Source organism: Vombatus ursinus, unplaced genomic scaffold (genome assembly GCF_900497805.2).
Source record: "Vombatus ursinus unplaced genomic scaffold, bare-nosed wombat genome assembly UNPS02014807.1, whole genome shotgun sequence".
Classification (NCBI taxonomy): domain Eukaryota; kingdom Metazoa; phylum Chordata; class Mammalia; order Diprotodontia; family Vombatidae; genus Vombatus; species Vombatus ursinus.
This window is the reverse complement of record NW_020954585.1, coordinates 815838-840723: the sequence shown is the minus strand read 5'-3', so window position 1 is coordinate 840723 and position 24886 is coordinate 815838. Positions and strand designations below refer to the sequence as shown.

General features: G+C 39.9%; 1 protein-coding gene across 1 annotated transcript in view; it reads left to right on the top strand.

Moving 5' to 3' along the window:
- LOC114051977 (cytochrome P450 2K1-like) overlaps positions 1–24385 on the top strand; it is a 40543-nt gene extending 16158 nt beyond the window's left edge. Inside the window, exons 6-10 of the mRNA XM_027874391.1 lie at positions 9495–9668; positions 11509–11650; positions 13301–13488; positions 15277–15418; positions 24183–24385. Of these exons, the coding sequence (XP_027730192.1) occupies positions 9495–9668; positions 11509–11650; positions 13301–13488; positions 15277–15418; positions 24183–24385 (849 nt within the window). The remainder of the gene's footprint in view (positions 1–9494; positions 9669–11508; positions 11651–13300; positions 13489–15276; positions 15419–24182) is intronic.
- The last annotated feature ends 501 nt before the right edge of the window (positions 24386–24886 follow it).

The following is a 24886-nucleotide window of genomic DNA, read 5'->3' as shown; positions in this document are numbered from 1 at the left end:
GTGTGTGTACTAGAGTTAGTGTACACACTCCAAACACCACCCTTGTATAATCCATTTAGAGCCTTGACCTGTTAATTAAGCAATTCAAGTTTCTCTCTTGACTAAGTTTGTCCATGCTGTAAACTCCTCCCATCAATAAATCTTGTCAATCCATCTCCCATTATACTGGTTCCCCATCCAATCTCACCATGGTGAATGCCAACTAATTGCCCCTATTAGCTCCTCCTGAACCCTTATCTCTATTCTAGTAGGTTCTTCTCTCCCTCTCTTTTTTTAAGGCAATTGGATTTAAGTGACTTGCCCAGGGTCACACAGCTAGTAAGTGTCAAGTGTGTTACGTATCTGAGGCCGGATTTGAACTCAGTCCTCCTGACTTCAGGGCTGATGCTCTATCCACTGCACCACCTAGCTGCCCCTGGTTCTTCTCTCCAGACCCACTCCAACCATCATCCTTTCCATGCATGTTTACAAATTCTTACTATATTCTCAACAGACTTTTTAGCTAGCATTCATTCTACCTCCTTGCAGTTTAACTGAAACCTGACTTTCCCTTGAGGTCATCATCCCTCTCGAGTCAGGAAGACCTGAGTTCAAATCCAGCCTTAGACCAAACACTAGCTGTGCAACCCTAAGCAAGTCACTTACCTCTGTTTTCCTCATCTGTAAAATGAGCTGGAGAAAGAAACGGCAAACCATTTCAATTGCCAAGAAAATACCTGAAAAGCGACTGAACAACAACAAACACCACCTTATTTCTCTACTAAAGGTCACTTCTCCCAACTCCCAACTCCAAAAGAGGAGAATTAGTATAAGCCTTGCTTTCTATTGTTTTATTGTTGTTGTTCAGTTGTTTTGGTTATGTTTGACTCTTTGTGACCTCATTTGGGGTTTTCTTTCTTTCTTTTTAAATAGTATTTTGTTAAATGGGAAAAGAATCCACATGTACAAAAATATTTTTAGCAGCTCTTTTTGTGGTGGCAAAGAATTGGAAGCTGAAGAGATGCCTATCAATTTCGAAATGGCTGAACAAGTTGTGGTATATGAATGTAATGAAATACTATTGTGCTGTAAGAAATGATGAGCTGGCAGACTTCAGAAAAACCTGGAAAGACTTATATGAACTGATGTGAAATGAGCAGAACCAGGAGAACATTGTACACAGTAACAGCCACATTGTGTGTGATGACTGACTTTGATAGATTTAATTCTTTTCAGCAATGCAGCAATCTAAGACAACTCCAAAAGACTCATAATGAAAAATGCTATCCTCATTCAGACAAAGAACTCAGGAGTCTGAATGCAGATGGAAGCATACTATTTGCTCTCCTTTTCTTTTGTTGTTTTGTTTTGTTTCTTCTTTCTTGTGGTTCCTCTTATTAGTTCTAATTCTTCTTTACAGCATGACTAATGTGAAAATATGTTTAATTTGAATGTATAAGTAGAGCCTATATCAGATTTCATGCCGTCTTAAGGAGGGGGGAAGAGTAAGAGGGGGAGAAAATTTAAAACTCAAAATCTTATGGAAGTGAATGTTGAAAACTAAAAAGAAATTAATTAATTATAAAAATAAATAGTATTTATTTTTTCCAAAGACATGTAAAGACAGTTTTCAACATTCATCTTTCATAAGATTCTGAGTTCCAAATTTTTCTCCCTCTGTCCCCTGTCCCCTTCCCAAGACAGTAAGCAAGCTGTTATAGGTTATACATGTGCAATCATGTTATACATATTTCCACATTAGTTCTGTTGTGAAAGAAGAAAGAACAGAAGAGAAAAACCACAAAAAACAAAAACAAAAGAAAGTTAAAATAGTATGCTTTGATCTGCATTAAGATTCCATAGTTCTTTCTCTGGATATGGATAGCATTTTCCATCATGGGTTCTTTGTAATTGCCTTGGATCATTATGTTGCTGAGAAGAGCTCAGTCATAGTTGATCATCACAAAATGTGGCTGTTACTGTGAACATTCTTCTTTTGGTTCTGCTCACTTCACTCAACATCCGTTTATGTAAGTCTTTCCAGGTTTTTCTGAAATCTGTCTGCTCATCATTTCTTACAGCACAATAGTATTCCAATACATTCATATACCACTTGTTCAGCTATTCTCCAATTGATGAGCATTCCTTCAATTTCCATTTCTTTGCCACCACAAAAAGAACTGCTATAAATATTTTTATACATGTACTTTTTGTACTTTTTTTGTACTTTTCCCTTGTTTATGACCTCTTTGGGATACAAATCTAGTAGTGGTATTACTGGATCCAAGAGTATGTACAGCTTGATTGTCCTTTGGGCATAGTTCCAAATTGCTCTCCAGAATGATTAGATCAGTTCACAACTCCACCAACAATGCATTAGTGTCCATTTGGGGTTTTCTTGGCAAAGATACTGGAGTGGCTTGCTGTTTCCTTCTCCAGCTCATTTTACAGATGAGGAACTGAGGCAAACAAAATTAAATGGCTTACCCAGGGCTTACCCAGCTTGCAAACGCCTAAGGCCAGATTTGAACTCGGGTCTTCCTGATTCCAGGTCCAGTGCTCTATCCACTGAACCACAAATTAGGGAAGAGTAAAAGGAGTAAAACAAACCACCATATACGTGAATCTTCCAGTTTATGCAACATTCCATACCCATAATCCTCCACTTCTGTAAAGAAGGGAGGGAAGTATATTTTTGTCTGTTCTCTAGGGCCAAGTCTGATCATCATAATTACACAATGGTTTTATGTTTCTTTTGACTCTCTCCTTTTACATTGTTATAGTCACAGTGTGGATTATTTTCCTGGTCCCGCTTACTTTACACTGCTTTGGTTCATCTATATCTTCCCATGTTTCTCAGAATTCTTCGTATTCATCTTTCCTTTTGGTGAATTAAATCTCATTATGTTAATGTACCTCTGTATTGTTTAGTCAGACTGATGGCAGGGATTGTATTTTGTTTCTTTTTGTGTCCCCAGTGCTTTAGTATAATGCCTGGTACACAGTAGGTGCTTAATAAATGTTTATAGAAGGAATGAATGGGTGGATGGATGAATCTACTTTTTTTCTAGTTCTTTGCTACCAGAAAAAAGTTCTGTTATAAATGTTTTTTGTGTATATGGCGCTTTTCTTTTTGTCTTTGACATACTTGGGGTAAATCTGTAGGAGTAGGACCTTTCAGTCAAAAGGTATGGACATTTAGTCACTTTTTAGCCTAATTTCCCGTTGCTTTCCACAGTGGTTATGTTAGTTCACAGCTCCATCAACAGCATTTTTAGGCTGGTCTTTCCGATTTTACAAATGAGGATACTGGGATCCATAGAGGTTATATTATTTACTCCAGTTCACACAAATGATTTGTAGCAGGGTGGAGATTTGAACCCAAGTTTTTTGCCTCCAAATTCTATGATCTTTCCACTGTATCACACTTCAAGAAACTTTAAAAGGTATTTGTTGAATTGAAGTGAAATGAAATGACGTGGCATGGTGGCACATAACTGTAACCTCAGCTACCAGGGAAGCTAAAGCTGGAGGATCTCTTAAGTTTAGGAGTGTTTTCCTACATTGGGCAATGTGGATGGTGAATGTGCACCAAGTCTGACATCAATGTAGTGAATGTCTGGGAACAAAGGGGTCATCAGGTTGCATACAGAAAGGAAAACCAACCTAGGTCAGAAATGAAGCACATCAAAGTTCCCATAGAGCGTATGAATAGTCTAAGTATTTTCAGCTTGGACAGGACAAGGAAACCCAGTCTTAAAAAGAAAAGAAAAGAAAAGAATAAATTGAAATAGGACAGTGTAATAGCATTTATATAATGCTTTAAGGTTTGCAAAAAGCTTCGTGAACATTATCTCGTTTTATCCTCACAACACTTCAGTTGTTTCCATCATGTTCAACTCTTCACGACCTCATTTGGGGTTTTCTTGGCAAAGATACTAGAGTGGTTTGCCATTTCCTTCTCCAGTTCATTTTACAGGTGAGGAAACTGAGGCAAGCAGGGTTAAGTGACTTGCCCAAGGTCACATAGCTAGTAAGTGTCTGAGGCTGGATTTGAACTCAGGTTGATGAGTCTTCCTGACTCCAGGCCTAGCACTCTATCCATTGTACCACCTAGCTGCCCATCACAATACCCCTAGTAGGTAGGCTATTATTATCTGCATTTTGCAGATGAGGAACTGAGGGGAATAAATAGATGTTAGATAGCCAAAGACAAAAGGATCTAGGTTATGAAGGGGCTGAATGCAGTATAGACTTACAGTGTAACTGTAATAGTCCTACTTCTATGGTTCTGGCAGGCAGCTAGGTGGCCCCCCCCCAACCCATTTAAAATTAGATAATATTGTGATCAGCGTTTGTAGGGATATTTCTTAACTGAAAGAATACCTGAAATTGTTGCTAGGATCAACCTGGCAAAGCAGGTTGTTCAAAACAAAAGTTAAGGTCAGTTTCAGTATGCAAATTAAGTTAAAATTAACTGAATCAAATTTTTTTACAGTGAGAAATTGCCTGACATGAGAAAGAAGGGAATTATTCAATTCATCTCCTAGAGAAAAACTTCCCACTATTGGGGGAACATTTGGGGATTAGGTTACTAGAAGCAAGATGCCTGAGACCTATCCTAAAAGGACTGTATATATATATAGTCCTTTATTATTTAAAAAATACATTTATTTTTATATGAATTTATATCTTTTTTATTCCTTCTGCCCCTTGAAAACATACACACACACACATACACAAAACCCTAAAAACAAAATCTCATCATAAATATGTATTTTTGTTCAATCACATCTGATTCTTTGTGACCGCATTTGAGGTTTTCTTTGCAAAGATGCTGTAGTGGTTTGTTATTTCCTTCATCTCATTTTACAGATGAGGAACTGAGGCAAACAGGATTAACTTGCCCAGGGTCACATGGCTAGCATCAGAAGTGGGATTTGAACTAGGGTCTTCCTGACTCCAGGCATGGTACGCCATCCACTGTGCCACCTAGTTTCCCTGATAAAGATGTATATAATCTAGTAAAACAAACTCCCACATTGGCCAGGCCCCAAAACCCATGTCATTCTCTGTGACTTCAAAGCTCCTCACCTCTCTGGCAGGAGTGAGTGACGCATACACATGGTTTCTTAAAGAGAAGATATGCACATTTAAGTGAGAGGCAGCAAAGAGTGCAGAAGAGAACCATAGACTGAAAGTTAGGAGTCTTGTGCTGTCGAAAGCCCTGGTTCTGCTACGTCTACTAGCTGGATTTTCAGTCAGAAGACCTGAGTTGAAATCTCAGTTCTACCCCCATGTAACTTTGAGCAAGTTACTTAAACCTGCTGGACCTCAGTCTCATCTGTAAAATGGAGGAGTTGATCTAGATAATTTCAACAATCCTACACAACTCTAAATCTGTGGTCTATTTTTAAAGGCTTCATCATTATATATTCTTCCTACGGTAAGGGGAAAGGAATGATAATAATAACTAGCATTTATATAGTACCTACTATGTGCCAGACAGTATGCTAAATACTTTATAAATATTATCTGATTTTTATCCTCACAATGACCCTGAGAGGTAGGTGATATTATTACCATTTTATAGATGAGGAAACTGAGGCAAACAGTTAACTGACTTGCCCAGGGCCACATAGCTACTAAGTATCTGAGGTCAAATTTGAACTCAAGTCTTCCAGATTCCAGACCCAGTTCTCTATCTACTGTACCACTTAATTATAGGAGATATTTATTGTCTTATTCTCACAATTGCTTTGAAGAGGGAAAAAGAGTGATCAAAGCTTAAAAGCCCTGGTTTGCTGTCTCTCTCAGGTACCAGTGCTGGCTTTTGTTGACCTAAGCAAATCCTTTGTGAAGGGACAACATATTACAGTAGGTAGAGTGTTGGAAATCAAGTCCATCTGGGTTCAAATCCTGCCTTTGATGCTGGGTGCCTGTGTGACCCTGGGCAAGTTGCTTTGCCTCTCTAAGCTTCTGTTTCCTTATCTGTACTGGGAGAGATTATAGTAACCCTCAACTCATAGAGCTGTTGTGAGATCAATGAACTCGTACATGTGAAGTGCTGTACAAACCTTAAAATGCTAAATAAATATGAGTTCTTTTTATTATAACACATTATTGCCAGCCTAGATGGCTTGGAGGACAGTTTTATGCTAATAGAGTGATGATGATTAGAAAGCGAGGCTACCTGTAGATAATACCATCTCACCTGGATCATCTGTGGGCCCTGGTTTGGAACTCAAGGTGGGTAGGCTTGAGAAAACTAGATTGACTTTAGAAGGTAAAGAAATCAAAGGCATAGAAATAACAGCAGGCGATCCAAGAAATGCCTCGATTATCCAGCTGGTGACAAGGCTGACATATAGCACTATCAGAAAGATGGGCAATGATATAGCCAGGAATAACTGCTATCTTTGAGGGTATGTATGAAAGGTACCCAGGACTCTAATGCCAAATGTTTTGTGGTACATGCCTTTATGGTTGCTAGGTGGTGCCATAGTGCACAGAGTGCAGGCCCAAAGTCAGGAAGCCGCAATCTTCCTGAATTCAAATTTGGCCTCAGACACTTCCTAGATGTGTGACCCTGGACAAGTCACTTAACCCTGTTTGCCTCAGTTTCCTCATCTGTAAAATAAGCTGGAGAAGGAAATGGCAAACCACTCTAGTACCTTTGCCAAAAAATCCTTAAATGGAGTCATGAAGTATCAAACATAACTGAAATGATTCAACAACAATAACGACTCATGTGTTTGGTCTACTTTGGATAATTAATATTTGCTGTTGTATAGTATATACTCGCATAGTGTACTGTACACCATCCTGCCATATCATGTTGGAAAATATATACTATGCCTATCATTATGTAGTGTGCCTGTGAACTTGCTTTAATTTGTAAGTACTATAATTTCTTTAACTTGGGAGACAATGTGGAAGGCATGTGAGGTATCACAGATTTAGTGCTGGGAGGGACCTTAGAGATCATTGAGTCCAACCTCCTTATTGTATAGATCAGGAAACTGAGGCCCTGAGAAGGTAAGTGACTTAAGTGAAGGTCATGCTGATTATAAGTGGCAGAACCATCATTTTACCCAGGTTCTCTAACGTCCAAACGATTGCTCTGAGTTTTTCCTCCTTTTCTCCACTCTTTGGAAGAGAAGGGTGATTGTTGATTGGAGGGAAACAAATACTGCATTTCCCAGAATGCTGCAGGCCCAACGTGCACAGGAGAATGCGGATTGTTAGCACTGAGTAGAGACTTCTGGGAGCAAGAAGGCAAGCCTTGGCCATTGGGAAACAGTGTCTGAAAGTAACGGCAGCCACCGGCTGAGGTGTTGTTGGGTTAGCACCAGAAGCAAGATCTCTGGAAGCCACTGTAATATTTTTGCACAGTGCAGATGCTCAAGGGCCTGACAAATGCTGACCAGGCTTTTGGAAATGCAATGAGACAAGACTCAAGACTCCAAGGGAAAACCAGAGGCAGGATGGCCCTCACCAGAGAAGTTCCAACCCTTTCCATTTAGTAGTGATTTCTTCACTGATATTATGAGTTTGTACCTTGCTTGTTTCGTTTATGCCTTTTATCTGTTTTGTAATATGCACCATAATCAAATGTCCCTAAGTAGCCTTGGTTGCTTGTGGGTGTCACGATACCCTCGTGATATCCCTGAGCTCACATCAGCTAGATTCTGATGTTCCCAGATTTGTCTGGGTGAGGGTCAAAACACAAGCCCTAGAGAGTATTTGTTATTGAAAAGCTTCTAAGATAGGAACTCTAAGGTCCAGGTGAGTCCAGATCTGTACTGGACCAGAAGCTACCCAACAAGAAACTGTAGCACAGCCAGTGACCACACCCTGGTAAACCATTTCAGCAGACTGTGCTATACTGGGTTGCAGGTAACTGATACACCTCAAACCTGAACTAGGAAGCTGTCTTCCCTGGCGGAATGGATGAATAAGAGCAATATGTTCCAACAGCCGTGAAGGTGGTGGCAGCAGGTGCTGTGGAGGGCTTGGAGCTTGGTCAGACATCAAAGACCCCAAGGTCATCCATTGCCTCCTGGGTCATCACTAGTCATCTTGACTTTTGTCCTGCTACTGGACTTCAATGACTCTGGAAGAGAGTGAGGCTGCTAACTTTGTGCAGCTCTGTCTCACTGAAATCCAACTCACGTGGAAGTCAAGACGGGAATGTGATATCAATGATATCACTGTGATATCATTGACCCTCTTCAAAAATGAAGGATGAACAACAGCACCCAACAATGTAAGAGATATCACACCATCATTTCTTACCAAAAGAGTGGTGTAAACAGGAAATGCTACGTAAGGTCAAAGAAGAGAGAAATCCCTTTGGGATGGGGATGGTCCATGTAAGCTTTACACAGAAGAAGGTATTTGAATTGAGAGTGGTAGGATGGGTGAGATTTGCATTAATCAGTCTTTCAGCAAGCATTCACTAAGTACCAACCCTGTTCTAGGTGTTGTGCTAGGCTCTGGAGATAAATGAAATGTCCCCTGCCCTCAATGAGCTTACAGCCTGGGGATGGGGTGGGAAGTGGGGAAGGGACAACACACCCACAGTTAAGTATATACAAAATACTGGATGTCTCAAAAGTCTTAGTGCATTTTAAAGCCTTAAGGACTTAAAATTTGCTAAGACTTTTGGGACACCTTGTATATAGAAAATGAATGGAAGTTAATTTGTTGAGGGGTGAGTATTGGTGGGGAGGCACTAGCAACTAGTCTGATCAGTCTGATGTTTGGACAGCATTTCAGGAGGAGAAAGCCTCACGCTCCTGGGTGGGCATGGGGCATGATTAGAAATAGTAAATACTTTGGGGCAGCTAGGTGGCGCAGCGGATAGAGCACCGGCCCTGAAGTCAGGAGGACCTGAGTTCAAACGTGGCCCCAGACCAAACGCTTGACACTTACTGGCTGTGTGACCCTGGGCAAGTCACTTAACCCCAATTGCCTAAACAAAAACAAAACCACAACAAAAGAAATAGCAAATACTATACCTTTGGTAGGGTAGCAGATCCCCGTGGAACAATAAAAGGTATACATCTGAGAAACTTGAATTTATGTAAACTTGAATACATACTTTGGAAAGCGTATTTGAGTATGCCCAAGCATATTTTATTAGTCACTATCAAGGCCATCACTTCAAACACATATTGGTCTAATTAGATTCAAGTAAGCATTTTTTAAAGTAGAACATTAGCGGATATTTATTCTCAGTCCTTTCAAAAATGCTCTATAAAAAAATAAAAGAAGCATTAATAAGGGCTCATGTGGCTGGGTCCTGTAAGTGGGGGTTGCGGGGGGAGAAACATAATAAAATGTGTTAAGGTAGGACTGTGAGGATTCTCAGCCCTTCTGTGAGGAGAAAGTATTTTATGCAAAAAATATAAGCAGGTTTCATTCTGTTTTCCCAGATGGCAGCTATTAATCTATGGTAATCAGCATGCTTGCAATAACTACCTCTTTTCTCATTTTTTTTTCCTGCCTAGCTATATAATTACTTTCCTTTTCTGAGATTCCTGATTGGAGCCTACAGGAGGATCCTACAGAATGTTCAAGAGATCACCATTTTCTTTCACAAGCTATTTGAGAAGCATGCCCTCCATCTTAATGTTAGTCACTTAACTGGTTTTGTGGACAGTTTTTTGTTAAAACAGCAGCAGGTAAGCATAGTTTCTATGTTAACTGCAGAATTGCTCCATGACCCTCCAGGACTTTGAACTCTATCAATTTTCCTGGCAAATTTCCATACTGAGTTTTATAGGGTTAATAACAACAAAAACAACAACAATAATAGCTTCCATTTACGTAACAATTTAATGTTTTCAAAGTACTATGCACGCATTCACCAATTCCTATGAGGTAGATGCTATTGTTATCCGCATAAAGAAACGGAGTTTCAGAGAAGTCACACAGCTAGTAAGCATCCGAGGCTGGTATTGGATCCAATTTTCACGTGGTGATTGATACATGATCACATGATAATGGAGTCATCACAGAATCTTTGAATTAGAAGGCTTTTCCAAAGTCACCTAGTTCAATTTGGAGAAGCTATCCCTTCCACGAATTTCTCTATAGCTAGCCATCTAGCCTCTGTGACTAGGGAGCTCATTACCTCTCAAGGCTTCTCATTCCACCTTTAGAAAGCGCTCAGTGTTTGGAAGTTCCATTTATTATTGTCTCCTTGTAATTTCCACTCATTCATTCATTCATTCATTCAATTATTAATGAATGTTAGACACTATACTGTTAGAGATACAAATAGGGTTGTCAGAGATACAAATAGAACAATTCTTGGCCTTTGGTGAATACCCTTTAATTAGGTCAGAGAATCTTAGGATTTAGAGCTAGAAAATTCCATAGAGACCACTTTGTCCAATTCCTCATACTGCTATAGGTCTTCAAACTTTTCAAGTCATTGTCACATGGGTTATGTCATTTGACTCTCTTAAGAAACCCATGTGATGGGTCCAATATTATTATCTCCATTTATCAGTCTCTAGAAGTTGAGTTATTGGAGTTTTCTGAGCCTGGATCCAGGAATCAGGAAGACTTCTCTTCCTGAGTTCAAATCTGGGTTCAGATACTTACTAGCTGTGTGACCCTGGGCAAGTCAATTAACCTGTTTGCCTCAGTTTCCTCATCTATAAAATGAGCTGTAGAAGAAAATAAACCATTACAATATCTTTGGCAAGAAAACCCCAAATGGGGTCACAAAGAGTTGGACATGACTGGAATGACTGACCAGTGACAATGCCACAGAGGGGAAACTAGGTGGTGCAGAGGATAGAGACCTGGGCCTGGAGTTAGGAAGACCTAAATTCAAATCCAGCCTCAGACACTTGCTAGCCGTGTGATCCTGAGCAAGTCTTAACTTCCGTCTGACTCTGTTTCCTCAACCGTAAGATGGGGATGATAAAAACACCTACCTACCAGGGTTATTGTAAAGCCCAAATGAGATATTATTTGTAAAGCACTTAGAACAGCATACAGTGAGTGTTTAATAAATGCTTGCTCCCTATCTCTTTCCTTCTTTCTTTGGCACTGCTTCTAAATGTAATAGCACTAAGCCAGGTCCTTGCATAGAAATCTGTAGAATCTCTGTCATGAGCATTCTGATGGAATTTTTGTCCCTTGATAGCAAGCTTAAAATCTATTTTCTGCTACTGGATCTCAGAGTAGTAGCATCCATTTTCCTTACAGGTCAGAATCACACAATCTGAGGTGTGTTGGAGCCAGCCCATATAGGCTTGCAAGCCAAAGTGTCCAATTTTCAGTGTGAGCATTAACACTTTGGAAATCAGCAAATGCTATAAATCAGCATTTGATTTATTGTTTTGTTGATTGTCTAGACTTAGAAAGTGGCAGAGAATGCATATTAATGCCTGTTAAAATTAAAAGTGTGTCCTATGTACATTTCCTTCCCTGGAGAGCTGGTTGCTAAACATCTGCAAACAGAGCAACAGTGAACAGTGACTATCGATGATGATATATGTGTTCTAGGAAACTCAAAATCCAAAGACTGAATTCCACAAGAAAAACCTACTCTTCAGCACAATGGATATTTTTGGTGCTGGGACAGAGACAACATCGACAACACTTTGCTGGGGCCTTCTTCTGATGATGAAATATCCTGAGGTTCAAAGTAAGAATCATGTAATGTTATGGCTAGAAAGAATCTTGAAATTCATCTAGTCAAACTCCCTCATTTTATAGATTGATCAATCAATAAGCAAGCATTCATTCACTCAATTTGTGGTTTATTTATGTATTTCTGAAGGCTGGGTCTTTCTATCTCACCCAAGCTGTAAGTGCAGTGGCCATTCATAGATGTGATCCCAATATTAATCAGCATGGTAGCTTCAATCTGCTCTGTTTTTCCAACCTGGGTTGGTTTGTCCCTCCTTCAGCAGTCTAGTATCCTACCAGTGCTAAGGGCTCAAATTAATTGAATTAGTACCGCTGCTGCTCAGAACTCCTGAGCTCAGGCAATCCACTAGACTCAGTCTTCCCCAGCAGCAGGGATTACAGAAAGTGTCACCACACCCTATACAATAAATATTTTTTAAGTGTCTACAATGTGCCAGGTATTGTGCTAGACATTGAAATACAGTAATACAAATAAAATAATCCTTGACTTCAAGGATTTCACATTCTATTGGAGGTGGGGTGGGAGAGTGTACAACATGTACACTTATAAGCTTTTATAAAATTTATACAAAGGATAGAGAAACTGAGGCTAAGAGTGACCTATCTAAGGTTACAGAGTTCATTGATAGCAGAGCTGGGTAGCATGGTATAGTGGCTAGAGTGCGGGACTTGGAGTCAGGAAGTCCTGTGTTTGAATCTCACCTCAGATACTACTCATTGATCATAGTCAACCATAGTCAAGCCTTAGTTTCCTCATCTGTAAATTGAAAGATTTGGATTCAATGACCTGAAAGTTCCTTTTCAGTTTTAAATTTATGATTCAATGAATACTGGTGTCCTGACCCTAGACAATCACCCTTCCAATACATCCCCACTGTCTCAACAGGTTCCTATTCACTCCAAATCAATCAATCAACATTTATTAAGTGCCAGGGACTGTGCTAAACTCTGGGGACACACACACACACACACACACACACACACACACACACACACACACACAAAGGTAAGATAGTCCCTGCCGTCATGGTGTTAAATACTTACCAACAAAATAATTACATAGTAAAAAGGTAATATCTGAATAAAGAACTTGCCAAAGAACAGAGACTTATTCAGTCAAGGCTGACTCTTCGTGACCCCATTTGGGGTTTTCTTGGCAAAGACACTGAAGTGGTTTGCCATTTTCTTCTCCAGCTCATTTTACAGATGGGGAAACTGAGGCAAACGGGGTGAAGTGACTTGCTTAGGGTCACACAGCTAGTAAGGGCCTTATGCCAGATTTGAACTCGGGTTGATGAGTTTTCCTGACTCCAGGCCTGGTGCTCTATTTGCTGCGTCACCCAATTGCCCCCAAAACAGGGTAAAGAATCCTAAACAAATATGGTAGTTTACTTTAAAAAAAGGTTACCTTTCCAAATTTATACTTTCAGGCTAATTAATCACTGAGTTATGCAATTCAATTGTTTCTAATTCTTCTTTGTCTGCTCTATGCCATGGATCTACTTTTCTATTTTTTTTTAACTAGTTACTAGTAGTTTTAATGATGACTGCTTTATGATATAATTTGGGGTCTGCATGTACTACCTTCCCTTCATTCTTACCTCTCTTCACCTTTTTTTTTGGTTGTTTGTTATATCTTTTCAAGGAAGGGTCCAAGATGAAATCAATAAAGTCATTAGTCTCAGACGAGACCCTCAGGTACAAGATCGAAAAAATATGCCATACACAGAGGCAGTGATACACGAAATACAGAGATTTGCCAACATTGTGCCAATGGGTGTGTCCCGCAGTGTTCTTGCTGATACAAAATTTCGGGGATATGTAATTCCTAAGGTGCGTATTGTTAAAAAGAAATTATGGAATTTGGTTCTTTGAAAATGGGCCCCTCTTTACTTTATTTTTATTACTTTTACTTTTACCTTATTTTGAAGTTGTCAGTGGGAAACATTATTGATGTGGCCACCGGAGGGTTTTCAGCCTGTCGATGGTTTGCATTTTATCAATTCGTTTGAACCTCACAGAACTTCCTCAGGTTGCTGTTGTTATTGTTGTTGTTCATCCTTTGATCTCAAAGAGGGCATGACATCATAAGTGTAATTTCTTTTTTTTATTTTTAGGCAATTGGGGTTAAGTGACTTGCCCAGGGTCACACAGCTAGTAAGTGTCAAGTGTTTGGTCTGAGGTTGGATCTGAACTCAGGTCCTCCTGACTTCAGGGCTGGTGCTCTATCCACTGTGCCACTTAGCTGCCCCTTATAAGTGTAACTTCTTGACTTGCAAGAATTGGATATGAGTGGGGCAGACCTGTGCAAAGTCATCAGTCATTTCCTCCAGAGTCATCAAAGTCCAGTGGCAAAGACAAAGGTCAAGATGACTGGTGATGGCCCAGGATGCAGTGGGTGACCTAGGGTTAGAAGTGAGCTTAAGGGGGCAGCTAGGTGGCTCAGTAGATAGAACACCTGCCCTGGATTTAGGAGGACCTGAGTTCAAATCCAGTCTCAGACCACAGACTTGACACTTACTAGCTATATGACCGTGGGCAAGTCACTTAACCCCAATTGCCTCATATAAAAAAAAAAAAAAAAAAAAAGAAGTGAGCTTAGGGAGCTTCTGGCTCCAGCATCTCAGAGTTAGGAAGGACCCCAGAGGTCATATAATTCAAGATGGGATTGACAAAGAATCCCTTTTACGAAAGCTTGGCAAGTCTCTGTCCAACATCCACTTGGTAACAAGATCTATTCCCCCTCCCCCAAAACTCCCCAAGGTGGAGAAAACTTACTGTCTGTCTCTGGAGGCAGCCCATCCTTATTTTGGATAATGCTAAGAGTTAGGGAGTTCTACCTTATATTGAATTGGAATCAGACTTGTGGCAATTTTAATTTAATTTAGCTCCTAGTCCTATCTTTTGGGGTCCAATAGAATAAATTCTTTTTGTTGTTGTTGTTCAGTCATTTCAGTTGTGTCCAACTCCTCATGACCCCATTTGAGATTTTCTTGGCAAAGACAGCAGAGTAGTTTGCCATTTTCTTCTCCAGATCATCTTACAGATGAGGAAACTGAGGTAGAGTTAAGTGATTCACCTAAGGTCACACCTTAGTAAGTGTCTGAGGCTGGATTTGAACTCATGAAGAGGAAACTTCCTGATTCCAAGTCCAGAGCACTAGCCACTGTGTCACCTACCTTTTTTATTTTTACATCCCTTTCATTTAAAAATATGTCTCCCTTTTCCTACCCATTAAGCCATCTCTTGTAATAAAGAATTTAGAAAGATAAAATAAAGCAGTTCGGTAAAACCAGGCAACTCACCATGATAAATTTTTAAAAAAATTTTTTTAAAGTTTTATTTCTGTCTTTTGTTTTCAAATAACACTCATTTCTGGGTATCCTGCCCCCACCACCCCCACCACCCAGTGAATTTTCCCTTGTAAGAAAGAAAAACAGTAAAGCAAAGCCAACTACCATAGTGACTACCTCTCACAGTGAGTGCAATATTCCACCTCACTGATCTCCCACGTCTTCAGGCAAAAGGCAGGAACGAAGTGCTTTCGAAAGGAATATTTAGACGTACATGAGAACAGTGGATGGCTCTGTAATGATGCCAGTGTCATTTTTCTCCTTTCAGGGAACAGAGGTGATTCCCTTGCTCAGCTCTGTTTTTAAGGACGAAACACAGTGGGAGACACCTCACCAGTTCAACCCTGCTCACTTTCTTGATGCCACTGGAAACTTCGTCAAGAGAGACTGCTTCATTCCTTTTGGCCTAGGTAAAAAAAAAAAAAGAGAGAGAGAGAGATTCTGGGAACATTTTTAATGGTCCCCACAAATTATGACATAGGTGTTTTAAAAAGAATACACTTTCCCCCAAATAGCTTAGGTTCATGGATGGAGAGCTAGAAGAGATTGTAGAGTAATTTGCCTAATCAAAGTGATTTGCCTAAGGTCCCATAGGCGATGTGTGACAGGGCCGGATATGTCTCCAGATGAAGAGCTGTCATCTATTTTACTATGTTATCTCCGTTTTTATTCCTTCTGGCTTAGGTTAAAAAAAAAAAAGGAAATTCTATGAACATTTATAATTGTTGCCACAGATTATAAGAGAGACATTAAGAGCACAGTGCCTGGCACATAGCTGGTGCTTAATAAATGTTTATTGATTGATTAATTGAAGAGGGGACACTTTTCCCAACGTTGAGACTACCCTCTCAAAACCAGTTTACTTCTACCCCTTTATCGTGGAATTACAATCAAGAGCTGAAGGATTCACTAGAAATTACCTAAACCAGTCCTCTTGTTTTATGGATGTAGGGAGCATGTTGATTGAAGTTGCTGATGGTAAAGGTTGCCAGCTGCACCTGGCCCTTTTCAGTCTTGCTCCCAAGCTAATTTGCATGCTCACTAAAGGCATTCTGGGTGGGGGGGAGATGAAAAGAATTTCTTTTGCTCTAGGAGCTTCCAGACTTTTTAAAGTTGTGCTAAGTAGATTCCCTGGGATGATTTGAATGGGATGCAGGCTAGCAAAATGCAAAGGAGAAATCAATGTGAGAAAGTGTAAGGGAATATGCATTTATTCAATGCCTACTATATGCCAGGTACTGTCCTAAGGGCTTTACAAACATTATCTCATCTGATCTAATTTGATCCTTACAACAACACTAGAAAGTGGGTGCTATTATTATCCTCATTTTACAGTTGAGGAAACTGAGGCAAAGAGAGGTTAAGTGATTCACTCAAAGTATGTTACTTTGCAACAGATAGTAAGTATCTGAGGTAAAATATGGACTTGGGTCTTCCTGATGTCAAGGCCCAGAGCTCTATCCATTGTGCCACCTAGCTGCCTGGATGAAAAGACCTAAAATGAACAAGTGGAATAATGTTTTGTCCAACTCCATACCAACAACCAAAATGCAAGCAAGCATTTGCTCAGCACAGCATAATTAGGTGATGCTGGCTTTTTCTAACCTCTGAAATCTTTTCCAGTAGTAGTAGTAGTAGTAGCTGCAGTAGCAGTAGTAGTAATAGTGATGATGATAATGATAACTCTGTAAAGTAAGAAGCAAAGGAAAGGAATAAGCATTTATTAAATGCCTGCTATATGACAGGCACTGTGCTAAGCGCTTTATAAATATTATCTCATTTAATCCTCACAATAATCCTGAGAGGTAGGTTCTAATGTTATCCTCCTTTTAAAGTTGGGGGAACTAAGACAGACAGAGATTAGGGTCACATGGTTGGAAAGTGTTTGAAGCCTGTTTTGAACTCAAATCTTCCTGGCCCCAGGCCCAGCACTCTATTCACTGCACTACCTAGCTGCCTCTAAGTAGTATAAGAATTATGACCCTCATTTTACAGATGTGAAAGCTAGGGCTCAGAAATATTAAGTTATTTATCTTGGGTCACCCAGTACAAAAGTGTCATGGCCAGGTTCAGAAGCCAGGTCATTGAACTCCCAAACCAATGCTTTCTTCCACTATATTCTACTGACTGAGTTAGCCGTACTGAATATGCTCTGAGTTCCAATACACTTTTTTTACCAACATGCTTATTACTAACATCAACTCTAAATAAAAGACTACAAAAGCTATAGTAACAAGGGTCTTTAATAGAGGCAAGGGAATTGCAATTTGGGATACCGAAAACAGCACCGGAGTACTGCCCAAGAGGGGCAGAAGGATTTAAATACACTTCAACAGAGAGGGAGTCTCATGGAAGGCACAGCCTCATGAATCTGTTATGTAAATTGTTTTGCAAAGTAGCTGAAAGTCCATAGAGGGAACTGGGGAGGCTAGGGGCATGGTGACATCTGACCAAGACAGCAGTCCCCAGGTACCGCAACAGGGAGTTTCTGAAGAAACCACAGAACCAATGTTAACTAGTTTGGACCAGCTTGACCATCCTCAGGCAGTTTGTGACTCTGGGCTTTGAGTTAAGTCAGCTCATAGCTAGCTGCATTCAATACTAGAAAATTTCCTTGCTGTTCTTTTTAAAAAGAGATACGTAATAGACAGTATAATTAGTCTAGACCTAAAGAGTAGTTATTATAGGTTGATTTCAACTCGGAAGGAGTTCTTCAGTGGAATGCCCCAGAGATCTTTGCTAGGCCTTATGCTACTGATCATTTGTACTAATCACTTGGATAAAAGGCATAACTAGTATGCTAATTAAATTTATAGATGCTATTGGATGACAGTGTCAGAATTCAGGTTAGAATATACACTTAGATTAAAAAAAAATCAACATCCCAAGTACATCACAAGAGACACAAGACTAGATAGCAACTTGTCTGAAAAAGATTTGAGGGTCTTAGTGGATTGTAGGCTCCATAAAAATGAGCAGTGTCATATGGCATTAAAGAAAGTTTCCATTAAAGAATTTTAGATTGGATTGAGAGGCAAAGCAGTCAGGATGATAGAGATGATAGTACTTTGCCCTGGTCAGATCACATGTGCAGTAGTAGTATGCTCAGTTCTGGGTACTTCATTTTAGGGTAAACCAGGTCTCAAGCTTGAACATTTGCATGAAACTCTCGTCATTGGTGGAGAGATTGATGATCCAACACTGCATACCTATGTGAGGGACAGAGTTGGTACAAAAGCTTTGGAGAGGATAAATGCTCTTTTCACTTTCTCCTTTGAGAGAAAACATGTGGTTCTGGACTCTCTTCAGGGAACTCCCTGTGAAGAGAAAGAAACTTTGGAAAGCAGATGCAGGGGAAAGAGAGTTCCTTATTATGTCCATAATTTCCCACCGTACAGACTTCGGGAAGTTACACTTGGGTGAAATCAGGACAAATCAGTTGAGCTGAAATTTCTCTTTTGAGTCACCTGGGTACCTGTTCTTATGGGTGAATCTCTAATATGTACATAGACTAGTAAGTGTCTGAGGCCAGGTTTGAACTCAGGTCTTCCTGACTTAGCTCAGACACTTACTAACTGTGTGACCCTGGGCAAGTCACTTAACTCTGTTTGCCTCAATTTCTTTGTCTGTAAAATGAGCTGGAGAAAGAAATGGCTGACTGCTCCAAGATTTCTGCCAAAAAAAAGCCCAAATGGGGTCATTAAAGGTTGGAAATAACTGAAAAACTATTGAACAACAACTCCAAGCCCAGTACTCTATCCACTAAAATATCTAGCTGCCCCAAGTTTCATATAAAAGGTGGTATTTGACATTGTGAGTTCCTTGGGGGCAGGTACTGTCTTTAGTCCTTTTTTTGTATCATCACTTAGTTTAGTGGCTGGCACATAGTAGGTGCTTAATATTTATTAACTAACTGAGGGAAAATAAGAATTCTCAAAGTAGTGGTGAAGAGGAGATGCATTCTGGCTGTGTGTGTGTGTGTGTGTGTGTGTGTGTGTGTGTTTAGATAGCTTATGCAAAAGTATAGAGCTGGGAGATAGAATGTTGTGTGGTATACTGAGTCCTGGACTTGGAGACAGACCCACTTTTGATTCCTGCCTCCACTAAGCTGTGTGGCTTTGGGCAACTCATCTTAACTGTCTGAGCCTTAAGGACGGTGGCTGGCACATAGTAGGTACTTTGTTGATTATAGATTGTTGACTATTTTCTTATCTTTTAAACAGGATTTTTAATAATACTTGCACCATCTACTTCAAAGGAACCATCATGCATCAAGTGTTTTGTATGTATAAGACACTGCAGAAATATGAGCTATTAATATTGATGATGCTCAACACAATTGTTTTTTCTTGGTCCATGCCTGTGATTTCACTAGGGTGGTGAATTTCTTTCACCAATGCGGATTGGCAACTCTTCCTCAAGTTCCAGTTGCCCGGAATATGGAGAGATTATGCCCCATTGCCTTACTCTATCTTTACTGCCTTTTTTTTTGAGCCAAAAAAAGTTTATTGGCACACCAAGACATCAAGCAGTTGGAGTGAGACCAGCCACCAAATTCCAACTTCTAGCTGCTTTTATAATCAAGAATAAAACAATTTACATATAAGGGTAAAGAAATTCTGATTGGTATAACTCTCAATGAGAAGGCAGAATTACTGTCAATTCCTCCCCGTTACAGCATCATTGAGAGATGGGATGAGCCCTCAGGTCATGGGAGTAGCCCACAGGAGATGGGATTAGTCTGCAGGAGAGGGATTAGGGATTAGAGGGATTTACCCTCTCTTGGAGGCTGACTAAATGCAGTACTCAAAGGTTTAGCAAGGTTAAAACATGGGGGTCCTTCAGGTTGACTGTCCCAATGACTGACTTTGTACAGTCCCCACTCTGGTGCTCACCATACTTATGGTGCAGCACCACATTCAGATCTATATCATTCCTCTATCTTCACCTGCATCATCCTAATCTCTGCTGCTGGTGCCAAATCAATTTGAGTAAGCATTAGTGGCAATAAACTTGGGGATTTAAATTTACAACAGGAAACAATTGTACTGTGGCCATGAATATTACAAGAATCATAATCCTATGTTTTTTTCAATGTCATGAAAGTTAAACTTAGTTTAACAGAGTCATAATCCCTTAGGGAGACAAACCTTGATAAATAGGCTCTGTAGGTTAACTAAGTCAAATTATGAATTAAACCACTTAGAGGGCTCACCACATACTAATTTGAGAGGAGAGATTTACATATCACTAAGAAAACTCAGTAAATAAGAAACAAAATCATGAAACAAACAAACAAACAAATAAGAAATTGAAGTAATACAGTTGTTGTTGAGTCATTTTTTTTTCAGTCATGTCCCCATTCTTCCTGACCCCATTTGAGCTTTCTTGGCAACGATACTGGAATGGTTTGCCAATTCCTCCTCCAGCTCATTTTACAGATGAGGAACTTAGGCAAACAGTTAAGTGACTCACCCAGGGTTGCATAGCTAGTAAATGTCTGAGGCTGGATTTGAACTCATGAAGATGAGTCTTCCTGATTACAAGGCCAGTGCTATCCACTGCATCACCTAGCTGTCCTTGAAGTAATATAGTAATGGTTATTAATATTAAGTAACATGAAGTCTGCTTGTAAATTGGTAACCTAATCCTGATGTTCATTTAATCTGCACATTTCATCTTGAGTCCCAGATGTCTCCATATAGTCATCTGGGCCCTGGAAACATCTTCTCATGGACATTCTGGAATAAGCCTGGTTCTCAGGGCAGGTCTGAAGGAAGTTCCTCCTAGTGGATCTGCATTTCTGGTTCCAAGTCACTTGTAGAGATTCCTAAGTAATTCAGCTAAAATTTGTCAATATGTGTGTGTGTGTGTGTGTGTGTGTGTGTACATGTATATACACACATACACATATATGCATGCATGCATATATATACATATATGTATATGTATATATATATGTTCTTCATATCATCTTGAAGGAATGAGGTACTTTAAGGATCTAATTTTATACATGAATATATAGCTATTAGCAAGGGAATGGTAAAACTGAGAACTCATTTACTTAGTTACTTATGATATGGAGTAGACCACAAATTCAGATTAAAATAGCAAAATCTTTCAGAATTGCATCCTATTATAGTAAATCAGATGTTTTAGTATTAATCTATTAGTTAATAGGTTTAGTATTGCAATAACAAAACTTCCACTTTTCACCTGCCCTGATAATAGAAATTTGCTATGAAAAGAAAAAGGAGGGAAATGGTTATGACAATATCAAGATTGTTCCTTCAAGCACATCAACTAGCCAGATTGGAGATTGCAGAGATAAATGACAGACAAGGCAAGGAAGGAAATCTTTTTCCTGGTTTGTAGAAATCTATGGCATTACAAATCAATCAGAGACTAAAAATTGTAACTGAAATATAATATCTTCACTATAAGTTTCCAAATTATGATAATTGCTAAAACCCTTTAGTGGATTTGGGAAGTATGTAGCTAGGATTAAGATGAAGTACAAACAGCACACACCTCTTTCTCCTTTCTGGAGGGTGATAGATTTATTGTTTTAGTAAAAGTTGATTTGCCCTGTCCAGAGAATAAGCAGAACTGAAACCGGCGTGAAATGATTCAACAGAATTCCATTGTTCAGCTAAATTAGTAGTGAAGTCATCTAGACTGAAATAGACTATGTGATGAAATGTTAGACTAGAACGTAATTAAGGAATAAGAAGAGATTGACTTAAGAAAATAGTGAAGGTAAAGAGAAGTGAGGAATCAGTTTATGTTTAAAAATATCTCATGCTGAAAATCTGATAAAAAGTCAATGAGAGTAAATCCCTGCTTAATATCAGGGAGATCTGGGAGAGCTGTATGTAGGCTAAATCCGTCTTCCCTGTCCTTCTGAGCTCCCTTTATGCACTGTTTCACAGAAGTTTATTGTGAGTTCAAAGTTCTCCAATGTAAAATGACCTTGTGCATGCTAGAGAGCTTCTGAACTGGAAACCCCACCAAGCCCACCTCACTGCTTGCATTGCTGCCTTTGTGGGGCCTGCCAAAATCTTTACTTTCTTCTTCTGATTTTCCCCTAGAAAAGTGGTTTTTTAAGGGTGCCATGGTCTTTGAGAAATTCAGATTTTATGAAAGTCTTTTGTGGACTGGCATCTCTAATGGACATGGTAATAAGAGGCAGTCTTGGTTAGAAAGTCCAGCCCTACAGCTCCAATAATTCATTTACGTGGGATCTAGTTCTTCAAATCTGTTTTGTTTTGTTTTGTTTTTTTAGCATGCACAGCTGAGAATAATCAAAAATAATCAAATAATTATCTGGCCAAATTTGCTTCTGTGCACTCATTCCAGGCTGAACTGAGCTCTACTGCTCTAGTTTTGGACATTCTTAGTTGAATGGGCAGTTTTTCCTTATCCCAAGCTTTTTAAGTGGGAGTGGGCAGTAAGTTTACTCTCTGCCAATCCCATGTGGATACTGGTATGCCCTTACCTTGTGGCAGCCTAATGGTGGGTAAGACCAACCGCTGACCTTGGGTTAGCCTAGTGTATCTAGTATTGGACAAGACATATACAATGCCTTTTTTCTGTGTATGCTGCTCCTTTGTGCACAAATGAGAAAGAATCAGTTTTTGGTTCAGGACTTATTTCTCCTTATCTTTGGGGAGTTTAATTCTCCAACCGTAGCTGACTAAACACTGAGAACGTCTATTCCAACACACAATCAGACAAAAGTCTCAGTGCCAGCTGCAGGGTTGGACAGTGGACTGTCCTAGTGATAGCCATGTGAGTGAAGGATCCTTTCATGGTCCTCATGGTTGTTAAAAGAAATCTTGGTTTGGGCCTTGCTCTGGTCAATTAAAGCAAACTCAGGAAACAAGACCAAATGAGTTTATTGGCACAACAAGTCATCAAGCAGTTGGTGTGGAGCTGCCTCCTTCCACCCCCACCCCCACTGCCTCTCAATGACTATAATAATAATGCACATTTGTAGAGTGGCCTTAACTCATCAAAGTGGTCCAAGGTAGGGTGGCAGGGAACTTATACTATGCTCCAACTTTTGCAGTGGGCGTAGGGTAATTGAGGTCAATCAACTACAACAGACACAAATAATGCAGAATATTTTGGCTTAAGAATGGAGCTGGGTTTAAAGAAGTGGATGGAAATATCCCTAATGTCAAAGGTTTATTTTAGAGGCCTCTCTCAGGGAAGTCAGTGGAGTTAACTCCTATCTGCTAGGACCGATCAGAGGTCTACCCAGCTTCTTGTGTGTTTCTCTCTTACCCCATGCCTAGAGTACAGCCTGGTGCATACTCAGGGCTCTTAGGGAATGGGCATCTGTGAGCTAAAGACCCATTGTACCTTGAAATTCACATGGCACAAAATCTTGACATGAGCAGCCTGTGCAGCCTGTTAGAAAAATGGCTAGGTTTTAGCTCTATCTCTATTCTAAATTGGTTATGTGAACTTAGCCAAGTTAATTAATCTCTCCATTAATTATCCCACCTGTGAAATTAGGACAGAAAAAATTTTGCACCATATCAATGGTTACATTTATACAGGTATTCCCAGTGAGGAAATTACCTCCATTGATGTAAGTCAACACCTGTTCTGCAATTTATAGACTTAAAAAAATTGCCCAGGGCACTAAAAGGTTAGGCTTCAAGGTTGACATGGCACTTTCTTCATAACAAGCCTTTGAAATAAGGTCTCAAGTAAGAAGTGGTATCTGTGGGTAGCTAAGTGGTGCAATGTATACAGCACTGGCCCTGGAGCCAGGAGGACCAGAGTTCAAATCTGGCCTCAGACACTTACTAGCGGTGTAACCCCGGGCAAGTCACTTAACCTCAATTGCCTCCAAAAAAAAAATGGAAGTGTTGCCTGAAATGAGTTTTGAAGGTAACTAGGGGCATTAGGTAGGGCAGAGGTTAGAGCACTGGATCTGGCTTCAGAAAGAACTGAGTTCAAATCCAGACGTTACTTGTGTGTTCCAGGGCAAGTCACTTAACTTTAGCTTCTGCATCTGTAAAACAGGGATAACAATAGCACCTATAATGAGATGATATTTTTAAAGTGCTTTGCAATCCTTAAATGCTATATAAATGCTAGCTATTATTATTTCAAAACCCGTCAGCATAACTGCTCATTTGTTGGTTTCTTCCTATCCAGGACGCCGGGTTTGTATTGGAGAATCTCTAGCCAAGATGGAACTCTTCCTGCTTTTTGCAGGCTTACTCCAGAAGTTTACATTTAAGCCTGCCCCAGGGATAGAGCCAGCAGACCTTGACCTCACTGCTGAAGTCGGCTTTACCTTGACCCCAGTGCCTCACCTGGTATGTGCTGTCCCCCGGGAGGAAGTCCATGGCTCTTAATGTGGGAGAGCAGCTGTTTGGCTCCACTTAGACCACCGCATCCAAGTTGGTGGCAAAAGAAACCGGGATGGCTTTTGACCATATGTACACATTTCCTGCCTTGTTAAAGATCCAGTTGGTCTGCAAGAGCACAATTTTCACAATTACATTTATTAAACATTCATATCTTATTACATGCTTGACCAAACAGATAATCCACCCATTTTCTGACCTTGAAGATAGATATTATTATACAAATGTAATATTTAACTTGTATGGTAAATAGCTGTCTCAGCTCAATGTTCTGCAGAAAGGTTGCTGTTCAGCTATTTCAGTCGTGTCTGACTTTTTGTGACCCCATTTGGGGCTTTCTTGGCAAAGATACTGGAGTGGTTTTCCATTTCCTTCTCCAGCTCATTTTACAGATGAGGAAATTGAGGCAACCAAGGTTAAGTGACTTGTCCAGTGTCACAAGTGTCTGAGACCGTATTTGAACTCTGATTCTCCTGAATCCAGGGCCAT